The sequence below is a fragment of the Thunnus maccoyii genome, chromosome 5, assembly GCF_910596095.1.
Source record: "Thunnus maccoyii chromosome 5, fThuMac1.1, whole genome shotgun sequence".
Lineage (NCBI taxonomy): Eukaryota > Metazoa > Chordata > Actinopteri > Scombriformes > Scombridae > Thunnus > Thunnus maccoyii.
In genome coordinates, this window is record NC_056537.1 from 33,522,736 (window position 1) to 33,535,875 (window position 13,140).

General features: G+C 42.2%; 1 protein-coding gene across 1 annotated transcript in view; it reads left to right on the forward strand.

Annotated features, from left to right (window-relative positions):
- The window catches only part of lrp5 (low density lipoprotein receptor-related protein 5), a 71,304-nt gene that overhangs the window by 54,147 nt on the left and 4,017 nt on the right, over window positions 1-13,140 (forward strand). The window contains exons 15-28 of the mRNA XM_042411728.1: window positions 269-513; window positions 1,987-2,171; window positions 4,371-4,519; window positions 4,719-4,896; window positions 5,845-6,041; window positions 8,402-8,607; window positions 8,848-9,038; window positions 10,828-11,037; window positions 11,179-11,304; window positions 11,432-11,668; window positions 11,999-12,109; window positions 12,252-12,491; window positions 12,574-12,716; window positions 12,830-12,927. Coding sequence (XP_042267662.1) covers window positions 269-513; window positions 1,987-2,171; window positions 4,371-4,519; window positions 4,719-4,896; window positions 5,845-6,041; window positions 8,402-8,607; window positions 8,848-9,038; window positions 10,828-11,037; window positions 11,179-11,304; window positions 11,432-11,668; window positions 11,999-12,109; window positions 12,252-12,491; window positions 12,574-12,716; window positions 12,830-12,927 — 2,516 coding nt within the window. The remainder of the gene's footprint in view (window positions 1-268; window positions 514-1,986; window positions 2,172-4,370; window positions 4,520-4,718; window positions 4,897-5,844; window positions 6,042-8,401; window positions 8,608-8,847; window positions 9,039-10,827; window positions 11,038-11,178; window positions 11,305-11,431; window positions 11,669-11,998; window positions 12,110-12,251; window positions 12,492-12,573; window positions 12,717-12,829; window positions 12,928-13,140) is intronic.

The window sequence follows — 13,140 nt, forward strand, 5'->3', positions numbered from 1 at the left end:
CAGTTTTACTGGAGGTTGAGTTTGATTTGAAGTTGCATCAGAGTTGTCATTTTAAGACAACTCTGATGCAACTCTGCAAGTTAGTTAGCCAGTATTTATTCTTTACTTAGGTTTTTGATCATTTGATTACTTTAAATCGAACCACAGTGGGGAAAGCTGGGATTTGTGATAAGTGATTATTGGTTGTATTCATTTGTAGTTTTAGCCTGTTTCCTGTTTTCCATCTGTCTTTTTTTCCCCTCACTCACACACTCCTTTCTCTTTCTAGACAATCAGCAGAGCCTATATGAATGGTAGCTCTGTAGAGCATGTGATTGAGTTTGGACTGGACTACCCAGAAGGCATGGCGGTTGACTGGATGGGTCGTAACATATACTGGGCCGATACAGGCACCAACCGTATTGAGGTGGCCCGGCTGGACGGCCAGTACAGACAGGTCCTGGTCTGTAAGGATTTGGACAACCCACGCTCCCTGGACAACCCAAGATCACTAGCACTGGACCCAGCCAATGGGTATGTATTCTATTATCCTTATTCTCAGCCAGTCTGAACACTTGATGTGTTTCCAAACTGAAGCCCTTTCATGTGATAGCTGTGCTTTCATACAGCCACTAACAGAAAAAGGTAAGTAATGAAATATCTCCCATTGGGACTGAGCAGTAGTTTGGTACTCCTAACTTATGATCCATACACTGAGTTTTCTGTCAACACCAAAATGTACCAGCACTGCTATGCAAGTGTAAGACTAGGACCAGTTCCTAAACATAGCTGTGGAAAAGCTACCCCGAACCCAAATAGAAAACTAGAGACCCAATCCAAAACAGACCAGTGAGATCCAATTGTAGACAGACCTGAGGATAATTAGACCTGACACATCTTTTCTTTTTTTAATCCCACTTATTGGAGGACCAATGTCTCTATTCTTATTACATATTTGTTTAAAAATTTACAGTATATCTTTTCCACATTGTGCTACTTTGATTCAACTTTAAAGTGATTCACTCATGTGAATGTGTGAATGTCATTGTCCCTGCTCTTAACAGTCCATGCTCTCCAACTGCCTCAAGTTTTTCTCAAATCCGCTTGGATCTCTTTAGTTATTAAACCTGAGACTCACAGCAACAGCCAACTCTTCTTACAGCAACAACAACTTCACACAATTACAGTTATGTCCTAACTATGACAACTAACAAAAAAAAAAAATCTGGAGTCTAGCAGTAGTGCAATTAATGAAGGACGCAGTAGTGATTCTACTGTAACAGTCCTGCATGAGTCATACACATGCAGTCATTCAATACTGTGCATGGTGTGACAGAGCTGTGGCTACGAACAGCTGAACAGTTAATAAGAACAAACGGCTTCAGAAACACTGCTGCTCTCTGTGAAGCAGCTCTTGTGGAAGTGACTCACTGTCAGACACCTGTATTATGCTTGAGGTCCACATCTTTCAAGGATTCGGGCTGGTGCCAATGACTTCATGTAGCGTGTCTCCTCACTCTGTCTGAGGTAGTGAGAGTGTAGCGGTGTCATTGTGTTGGTATGTAGGTACAACAGCCAGCGTCCCGCCTCTTTTTCCCCGCAGTCTCCAGCTGAGAGAGAGATGATGCTATTAAACCTGTTTGTTCACAAGATCATCACCCAGAGACACTGCCATCTGCCTGGGTGTGTGTGTGTGTAGTGTGTATGCATGAATGTTAAGTACCTGTGCCAGCATGCCAGATTCCCTAATACTTGGTGATGTCTTGATGATGTCATGGCCCAGAGCTGTCAACACGCTTGCTTTGGGGCATCTGATGTCATTTTATGATCACATATCCATGCTCACACATTAATAAAGATACAGTGATGACAACAACGTAGACAAAACAGAAGTTACAAAGTGGAAATAGGATCCCCTTCAGGAGTTGATTCTTTGATTCTTTTACATACCCAGTTGGATGTCTTGCTGGTGTGTGTCCCAGGCTGACACAGTGTTTGTCTTCACAGCTACATGTACTGGACAGAGTGGGGCGGTCGACCACGTATAGCCAGAGCTTATATGGACGGCAGCACCATTATGACCCTGGTGGATAAAGTGGGCCGGGCCAACGGACTGACCATCGACTACGTAGACCATCGACTCTACTGGACCGACCTGGACACATGCATGATTGAGAGCACTAACATGCAAGGTTTGGACACACACACACACACACACACACACACACACACACACTAACAATCTTATCAACCAGGAGTTTATCATGCACAAGCAACAACAGGGCAAAAAATTCATATATCCAAACATTCTTTGCAGAAAAGACATTGTCCATTAATAAGGCATATGGCTGAGACAGGCTTAATTAACATGTTGAATCAACATAAACAAAACATTGTTGACAGAATGTATTCATAACACCTGCAGATCCTTAAAATGACTTAAAAAATGGATTTTATTTTAAAAGTTTGACATCAGAAAAAGTCTTGGAACACCTTATTTTAAATGACCAGGTCTTAAATCTTGATATTTAGGCTACACCCCTTGATAAAATCATTAAATATAATATGCACCTAACATGCTCCAAATATACCCAACAAAATCTCGTTTAGTTGTGTCTTTAAACTTGCGGCAGGCAAAGATTTGTTTGTGACCAGAAATAAACACAACATTTGGCTTCAGTTTTACAATTTATAATTTCATTTAGCAGACGCTTTTATCCAAAGCCACGTACATCTGAGAACTGATACAACACAAGCAGGTGCCTTTGGTTGGCAGAGCGTAGTGAGTGAGGGATTGTAGACCTGAATGAGGGAGTTCAGGTGGGCAGCAGCTGTTTTAGATACTGATTCAGTTACAGTAGACGCAGGCTGGCAACGCTGTTCAGACTCTTACAGGCGTTTATCACCTATAGTCCAGTACAGCCTGACTCGCAGTTATCATGTGAGTGGTTGCATGTTTTTGTTGTTAGGGGTTGTTTGTGTTTACACACCTCATCTGCTTCCAACCATGTGTTGTTTAAAGCCCACATGCTGTACAAGTTTCTGTCTTAACAGCACTAAATTCCTCTCCTCCTCTTCTTCACCCCCCTTGTTATTTTAACTGACATTTTTTCTTTTGCAGGAACTCAAGCACAGGGAAAAGACATTACCAGACTGAGGCTATATAGATTATAGTTTACAAAGAGTAACAAGACAAAGACGAGCAAATACTTACAATTATTAAAATACTAAATTAAACTTAGCTTAGTGCACCTTTTTAACCAAACCATGGTCAGGTCCACTTTCAAACCCAGCTTTACACTCTACAGCATGGCTCAAACTGACATGCATAGCTAATGGCTTCCACCATGATGTGATGGTTAAGTCAGAAATCACTAGTTGGGCCTTTAATTACAATATTAAATAACATTTAAAGTCTGGCTGGTTCTTTCTAATGACATGGTGAAAGTATATTCTCCACCTTGTAAATGGTAGTTTGACAAAATAATCTTAATTCAAGGTCTGCTAACGTGGGGCAGCATGTATCAGAGTCATGTTAAATAAAGGGAAACTTAGGGATTTTTCAACCTTACTGTATTTTCACACCATTTTGTGTTTAAGTGACTAATGGGGACAACAATTTTAGAAATTGGTCCAGTATTGACCGAGAGCACTTCAGTCAGCAGCCATGAAATGAGCTGTAATGTAATCAATGTACGTCCACTACAAGTGCTTGTCTTTGCTAGTGACAGGCTCAGATTGTTATTATAAGTGTCTGACAATGAAAGTAACATTAAACACAGGAAGTAGCCACCTTTAGCAGCATTATGGCTATCTGCAAAGGGATCTATATCTAGGGCAGTTTACCAGTTAAACTAACCTTGCTGTGCATATTCATCCGTGCATGCCGGTTTGAATGAGGCTCACTTTCACCATGGTTAGACTGTAAGGAAACTGAAAAAACCAAGTGCAATGACAGATTATCCCTTGGACTAGCTGCCTGTAGCAGCATTATGGCTAACTGCAAAGGGATCCATATATATGGCAGCCTGCACATTGGCTTTTTTTCTCATCTAAACCAAAGAGTGCAGGTTATTTCCTCACTCTCTTTATTTGTTTGTCTTTGCTATTCCCACTCTTCCTCCAAAAGAGAGGGAAGAGTTATGACCTTTCCTCCAGTGCCACCATCAGGCTGCCACCAACAGTCAATTGTCATTTGAATAAATCTCCTGACTATGAGTACCAGTTCTTATGAATGTTTTTTGACAGCCATGAGTTCATTGCAGGCTTCAATTCTGATGATGTAAACACACCTAATCTACATTGATGATAGTGTATGATGATACTGTAGTTGTAGTTGACCAGATGAAGAGCCCTTGAGCAGGTGTGTGGGTGTTGTCATGTCTTTGCAGGCCTTCAGAGGGAGATCATAGTAGACGACCTACCGCATCCCTTCGGTCTGACTCAGTACCGTGACTTCATCTACTGGACGGATTTTAACCTGCATAGTATTGAAAGGGCTGATAAACGCAGCGGACTCAACCGCACTGTTGTGCTGCAGGTATGCAACTATTAAAGTTTCAGCAAGTTTTAGAACCAAAATGTTTGCTGCTCCTAATTTCTTCTTTGAGAGACGTCATTAAAATCTGGGACAGACTCCAAATGAATTTCTAAAGTATTTAATTTTGGGAAGAATTTGTTGGCATGAAAATGATCACTAAACATCAGCACAAAATATCATTCATCATCACTGTCCTCAGGGCCAGCTGGAGCTGATGCTGGACATCCTGGTGTTCCACTCCTCCCGCCAGGACGGCACCAACGAATGTTCTCATAACAACGGCAACTGTGCCCACCTCTGCCTGGCTACACCTGCTGGAGCCCAGTGCCGCTGTGCCTCCCACTACACACTGAACCCAGATGGAAGAAACTGTAGCTGTGAGTACAATGCAAAGGAACAAGAGGCTGCTGGTTTAAATCCTACGACCAGCTGTAAAAAGGAATGAGAAACATTTTTTCTTACTACAAAACTACAAGAGGAAAAAAACATGTAATTTAGCCACAGATTTAGCCTTCAAAGCTTTTCTTAGAACAAGAAACATTTCCACCAATATAATGAAAGAGGTTTTTAGAAATTAGTGCACGTTTTTTTGAAACAAGACACAACAAGGCAGACAGATGGCTGCATTAGTATCAATAAAACAAAAAGATTCTCCATGAAATAGGCTGGTTTGCACTGGATATACATGATTTTTCAGGGATTTTTTTTTTGGTTGCTTTAATGGTTTAGGTGCTTAAATCAGTTCACAGTTGAGTTGCAAAACATCAACCGTGAGATAGGTGCAATTGTGTAAGTGTGTGTTTGCGCTGTGATGGACCTGGCCCCTGTTTAAGGGGTTTCCCTGTTTTTTTGCTGCCGTGCAGCTTGAGTTGGAAGTCAAGAACAAATAAAACAGAAATGACTGAAGTTCAAGGTAAAAGGATTAACCTCAGTTGCTTCTTGCTCAACAGCCAGCACACAGACAATGTGAAAATCTGTACAGACACATGAAAACACACACACACACACACACATACAGTGAAACCCTGCATACTTTTGTTGTTTGCAGAGAGTGCAGGCCTCCATACTTCCCCAGCTCTTGGGACTATGACTGGGAGCAGTTTCAGCTGTTTCTGATGGAATAATGTGTGTGTGTTTAGGCTTAGCGTTCTGGATTGTGACCCTGCATGTTTGTCTTTGTATTTCACAATCTGCATTGAGCAAACTTTCAGTTTTCCAGAAAGAGCGCTGTGTCCACTCAGCATTCTCGCTCTTTCTCTCTACTCCTATATCCATCTCTCTCCATCCCCTCTCATCCTTTGCTCTCTGCCTCTCTCTGTCTGCAGCTCCCTCTAGTTTCCTGCTCTTCAGTCAGAAGGCTAGTATAAGCAGGATGGTTTTAGGAGAGCAGAGTCCCGACATCATCCTGCCCATCCACGTCCTGAGGAACGTCCGAGCTGTCAGCTACGACCCTCTGGACCGGCTGGTCTACTGGCTGGATGGACGACAGAACATTCGCAGGGCCAGAGATGATGGAGCCATGGTAACACTGACACTGACAGTAGATCTGACCCATGCAGCTGCTGATAGGTTATAATAGATGCCAACATTTTATATTTTCTCACATTTGAATTCAGTTCTTGCCAGTTTTGTTTACTATAACTCTCTACTGAAACAAATCAAACCAACAGTACCATCCAATAGGGTTCTCCTGTAGTGACTTATGCATATTGTTGTGTCCCAATGCCTACAAAAGAATGCCTCTCGGAGGATTCAACACTAGCAGACATATAAATGGAATAGTCTACAGAGGATTCACTCCACACAGACCAAAACTAATGGTGCAATCAGTACATCAGTTTGTTAACCTGAAAATTTCCAGATTTATTGTCAGGAAGTTGCCTTTGATCAACTGAAATGACACCCCAGTTTACAGGTTGTAATTATTAACATTATCAAGATAGACAATCTCCAAACAGTGTATAAGACTAATGGTAAATATATACATCACAGCACATCTCTTCACCAAGGCTTAAAATGTTTTTTAATCCAAATCTGGATCCCTATCAAGATTCACAAAGTGATACCTGTCAATCAAACAGATTTTTAGACAATAACTAAATCTTGGGGATAATCAGAAGGATGAATTGTGCAAAACAATCATGGAAAATTAATTTTTTTTTGTTGTTGTTGCTGTAGCACCATCTATATTTGAAATGCCCTTAGATTTTATTGGTTCCCATGGAGGTGCACATGTCTTCTAGATTTGAAGTGATAGAACAATGGTAGAGAATTAAAAAGAAAACAATGCATTTTCTTTGGTGTCATCCAAATACTTTGCAGTATTGCAATACTTTGCAAAAAATGAAAGGCGGAGGTTTACATGGATATATGTACATGTTAAACTAAGGAATTCAGTAAGGAATAGCTTGTAGATACAGAGGTATGACCTTAAAGAGGCACTGCACCCGTTCTACATATGAAGACCAGTTAACTAGTCATGAGGAGCACTACACAGTCTGTGAAAACTGTTGCACAATGTCTCTTGTGTCTCTGGAGGAGCTTTTTCAAGTGTGAGAAAATAATCTCGATGATGTCATCCAGGTTACTGTATGAATATTGTAGAGGGCGTTTTTTTTTTTACAGAAAGCCTTTGTTATGAACCGGGAGCGTGAAGTTTGAAAAACATGCGTGTTTACAAGGCAGGGAGGTCCTAAGACAACTTACTAATGAGTTGCGTTATGGGAAATAGATCCAGCATGTTTGGAGCTTGACCTATACCATGGATTACTTCATGTGAAAGTCAGGATATCTCGGCCTGTTCTGTTTCAGTTTCAACTATTTTTGAAAGATATGTCTCCTGTGAGTCCCTAAACTTCATGGGAGTGCAATGAAGCAATACAACACCCCTTAGCTGTGATGTAATCACAATATACCACCGCCAGGAGAAAAGTTACCAAATATTACAATATAGAAAATTATAGACACCAACCAATAAAAACAGTTTTATAAATAACAATTACATTACAAGAGTCATTTACAAGAAAGTAGGTTTTGGCTGCCTGTGGTTGCTATGCAACATTAGTAAATTGCTAAACTAATGTTCAAGCTAGTCAGTGATCTAACCAGACTTTATTTATTCACATTCATTTGATTGTTCTCATTAATTGTACAGCCACGGAAAAACTGACCAACATCACTGGAGTCACGTTACAAAGTGTTTGCAGTAACATTACTAACTTTGTTAGGAGATGCATTGCTTGGTGTGAGTGAGGATGCTGCTCCACCTTCTCTGGACATAGAGCTTCAGTTGCCAATAGTTCTGAAGAGAGTCTCACATTTGTGCCTGCTTACAGACATTATCTCTCTTGGCTCAAGGCATCCAAAAGCTTTTGCACCATAGTGCTGCGTAGACAGACACCAGAATAACAACAATCATAACAATAACAATAACAGCAGCAACAGCAGTAGCAACAGCCAGGGAAGGATTCCAACAGGACTGTGAAGGACCGCGAAGGCTCGGCCTGCAACCCAGGGTTTCTTGTGAGATGAGATAGCACAAAAAACTCCGGAAAAGAAGCAAAGTTAGTCACATGCATTGATGTTACATGAATGCATACAGATGGAGAGGAGTAGGAGGAGAGAGGAGCTCAGTGCATCATGGGAAGTCCCCCAGCAGTCTAGGCCTATAGCAGCATAACTAAGGGCACACACATTAACAGATGGAGACGCCAATAACAGTGAGATAGCTCTTATAGCTTGTATAGAGTGTTTAGGAAAGCCCTCCTGCATCACACTAATAGACCGATAAATACTAGAAATAGATCTGGATTGATAGATCAGCCTGTACATGTCAGAATGAGTCAGACGTTGAGCTGATGACCTCTCTGTGTTTGCCTCCAGTCTACCATGATAGCAAGCAGCAGTGGTCAGCCAGTGGAGAACCAGCTTCATGACCTGAGCCTGGACCCCTACAGCCGCCACATCTACTGGACCTGTGAGACAACCAATACCATCAACGTCCAGAGGATGGATGGACACACCGTGGGTGTGGTCCTGAAGGACGACACCGACAAGCCTCGGGCCCTCGTGGTCAACGCAGAGAAAGGGTGTGCTCACTTTGTATTTGGTGGCTGCAGTTGATTCCACAAAATAAATGTTTGGTTACACAAGGAGAGGCTGTGCTCTGAATATGGGAAAAATAGTGTAAATGTATTATCTTACTGACTCGCAGGCCACTGAGACATTAGTCGTATTGGATTCTGTGTCCACTGTAGTGTCATTTGACATCCATCATACTGTTTGTACGTACTGTATGTAAACGTGTCAGTGTCTCTGCCTCTCTGCAGGTACATGTATTTCACCACAGTGCAGGAGCGCTCAGCTAAGATAGAAGGAGCCAGTCTGGATGGGACAGAGAGAGAGTCCCTGTTCACCACTGGTCTAATCAGACCTGTAGCTCTGGCTCTGGACAATAAACTGGGAAAACTGTTCTGGGTGGACGCTGACCTCAAACGCATTGAAAGCAGTGACCTGACAGGTGAGTCACCATAAATAGAAATCAAAAGCATCACTATGTACTAAGCCAAAGAGGAGCCGTATTAGACATATCTATACACTATTAAAAGAAATGATAGCTGACTGGTGTCTAATGTGACACAGAAACAGGGAAATGATTCTATAGCAATAATTCAAACTGAACAGACAGACTTGATTACAGTAGTTATATGTAAATGAACAGCATTTGTTGAATCAAGTCAATCACTCACCTCACCAGAGAAATATATTTTTGGCAAACCAAAGTTCTATGAGTAAACATGTAGCTTTCCCAAACAACAAAACAATCTATTACACCTGGTGTGCCAGCAAGTTCAATTAAAATCAAATATGATGCTGAATGTGGACATGATTGATATTATTCAGTGTGCTCTGGTAGCTATCTATCTGACCATAACATCTTCTACAATAAATGATTTCCAAACGAATGATTTGCTTTTGGTCTGATGATGACAGTTTGTAAGTGTTGAACAGTGTGTGTCAGCTGTCTTGACAGTTTAGTAGTAACATCATGCAGACCGCTTGTATCTCCAGAAACTATCATCAGATTGAGGTGCAGGTATGAGTGGAATCAAGAAAGACCAGACTCACATGGCTTATTTATAGCCACATGCAGCCACATTGAAAACATGACCAAAAACAGACATTTACTGAAACTGTTCCACAGATTGAAATTATTTGTTGAACTGAGACCAAAGAACACAGACAGATACTGCAAGGACGCTCAGCTGCAGCACAGCTCTGTCTGTGTTTTCAGTCAGACGGGTCGAGTTAATGAACTTAACAGCCATTTTTCACATGCAGATGAGCTACTGGGGATGAGACTGACAGGTGAAGGTTGCCTGTTGCATTTGAACTGCTGAGATGTACAGTGCATGGGCTCATGCTAGCACAGACATCACAAAGCAAACAGTGGGACTGATGCTCCAGCAGAATAGAATCATTTATTTTGTCTGTCATAAATATAAAATCAAGTACCTTGGTTGCATTTAGTCACATTCTGTCACAATACATTCCTACTGTATATACATTACAATATAATATAGAAATATAATTGAAAATAAATAATAATAAATGAAAACATTTAGAATCATCTAATCCAGAACTGGCGGAGGAAAAAATGATTTAACAGTTCTGTTTCATTATTGTAGCATTAGATGACATTTTAACTCATTTGTCTTCATGTTTGGTGAAACCAGTGGAAAAAAACATTATCTGATCTGCATTCTGAATTTTGCATGAATGTAAAAGAAACCAAATAAATATATTTTCCTGATTTGTTGGCTGATCCCTGCAGCTACTTTCATCATGTCATGCAACAGGACATTTACTATGTAGTGCACCATATTTACCCTCCGTAGTATATAGTGCTCTCAAAAATGGAATGTACACTACTTTCTGCAATCCCACAATGCAATGCACTGCATTTTACAGTTGCAAAATTACTGTTGTGTGACTCTACAGCTGTCAGTGATGATGCAAAATGGTGTTGATTAGTAAGTTTCCAAAATCTCAATTTACCACTCAGCACTAAATGTTATAAAGGACGTAGTGAAGCTATAGCTTGCAGTTATATTGATATATGTCCATAACAAGATGTCAAAGAGAAGGTTAGAATGACTGTTTTCATTACAGAGTTTGTCCACTAGAGAGCACTGGCACCTTTATATGTTTTTGCTGTAAAATGTCCTGTTTAGTACATATCTTGTCACAGCTCCAAAAGTCAAGATATATTAATTTCACATTCTGTGACATCATTCTATCTCCCCCAGGAGCCAATCGTATAGTCCTCCAGGACTCCAACATCCTCCAGCCAATGGGGCTGACAGTTCTGGGAGATCATCTGTACTGGATCGACCGGCAGCAGCAGATGATAGAGAGGGTGGACAAACTGACCGGAGACGGACGCACACGGATACAGGGCCGGATATCATACCTGACCTCCATCCATGCTGTGGAAGAGATGGACCCACAGGAGTTTGGTATGGACATCTGTCTCTCAGCAGCAGTGAATGTGGAGTAGTTCAGTATTATTAGAATAATAAACTAGTGGTTTGGCAAGAAAGACTTTTTTGGTATCAGTCATCCCTTCATGGTTCTTCCTGTCTCTGTTTTCTCTCCAGCATCCCACCCTTGTTCCCGTGACAACGGAGGGTGTTCTCACATCTGCATTGCTAAGGGTGACGGCACACCACGATGCTCCTGTCCCATGCACCTGGTGTTACTGCAGGACCTGCTGCACTGTGGAGGTGAGCGCTAAACCACACCCACAGGAAGACTCACACACTGGAAGCTCTGGGTTCTCAAATTCTACTCCTCTCATCTCACCTCTCCACACTCTGAACACATGTTTCCTCCTCTCTCTCTCTCTCTCAGAGCCTCCCACCTGCTCCACAGAGCAGTTCACCTGCTCCACAGGTGAGATCGACTGTATTCCTATGGCGTGGCGTTGTGACAGCTTTCCTGAATGTGACGACAGCAGTGATGAGGAGAACTGCCCCGTCTGCTCAGACTTCCAGTTCCAGTGTGACAAAGGAGGCTGCATTGATGCTCAGAGGCGCTGCAACGGAGAGCCTGACTGTGCCGATCACTCCGATGAGCAGGACTGTGAAAGTAGGTTCTGTTGACATGCAGCTGTTAGCAGCTACACTAGCCACTCTGCAGCTCTGTGACTAGAATGTGGATATAAGGTTAAAAAAAAAAAGGTTCACTACTATTACAGTAGTGTCAGAGCCCAGCCATGGCCACAGTAAGAGAGCAGAATGAAGGACCTGACACACAAAATCTCCCCTTATATGCAAATTGTTTCTGTCATTTTATAATTACAGGTGCACAATATACAGATTATTGCTCTGGATTTTGTCTTCCAACATACTGCCATGCAAGACCTTATCATTACTAATGAAACCGTGCCTGATCTCCCTCTGTCTCCTGTTCTCCCAGACATCTGCCCTCCAAACCAGTTCCGCTGTGGTGACAACCAGTGTATCACTAAGAAACAACAGTGTGACAACTACCCTGACTGTCCTGATGGATCAGATGAGCTGGCCTGTGGTAAAAACATTTAAATACACGCAAACATTTGTGCACCACTTACAAGTATTACATGCATTTGTGTAGTTTCATCTGACATTATCACAGTCTTTAACATCTGCTAAACTTGTTGCTTTCTTCTCTTTATCTTCTCCATGTGCAGAGTACGTGTCTCCTCCCTCCAGCGGCATCCCAAACACAGGAACCAACACCATCGGTCCCGTCATCGCCATCATCCTGCTTGTCTTTGTGATCGGGGGAGCTTACTTTGTCTGCCAGCGTGTGGTGTGTCGACGCTACAAAGGCCCCAGTGGGACTTTCCCTCATGAGTACATCAGTGGTACGCCCCATGTGCCTCTCAACTTCATTGCCCCAAGCAGCTCCCAGCATGGCACCTTCCAAGGTACAATCAGACACACAGCAGCTATCCTTACAACAGTACTCATATGTGATGGTGTTAGTAAAATGTGAATGTGTGTGTGCAGGTATTTCCTGTGGGAAGTCTATGATGAGTTCAGTCAGCCTGATGGGCAGCAGCAGCAGTGGAGCTCCTCTCTACGACAGGAACCATGTGACTGGAGCCTCGTCCAGCAGCTCATCATCTACCAAGGGGGCCTTCTACCCTCAGGTCTGCACGCACACACACACACACACACACACACACACACACACACACACACACACACACTTTCTGCTGTTTCCTCTCCACAGTCACATAACACATGGATATTTCTGTTTCAGATCCTGAACCCTCCTCCGTCCCCGGCTACTGACCGCTCCCTCTACAACACAGAGATCTTCTACTCCTCCAACAGTCCATCCACCACCAGATCATACAGGTAACACTCTTACACACTCATACACACTCATACTAAAGCCTGACTCACGTGGACCTAGAGTTGTTCTTTACAAATGAAGTAAACACATCTGAAACCAGCAGATTTTTGACAGAGCTGCTGCATCAAATTTTGTTTCTATTCTTGATTTGCTTAGCTGCTGTTTACTCCTACTGCTGCGTCTTCAACCTCACTAGTTGGTCAGTCACCACAAAC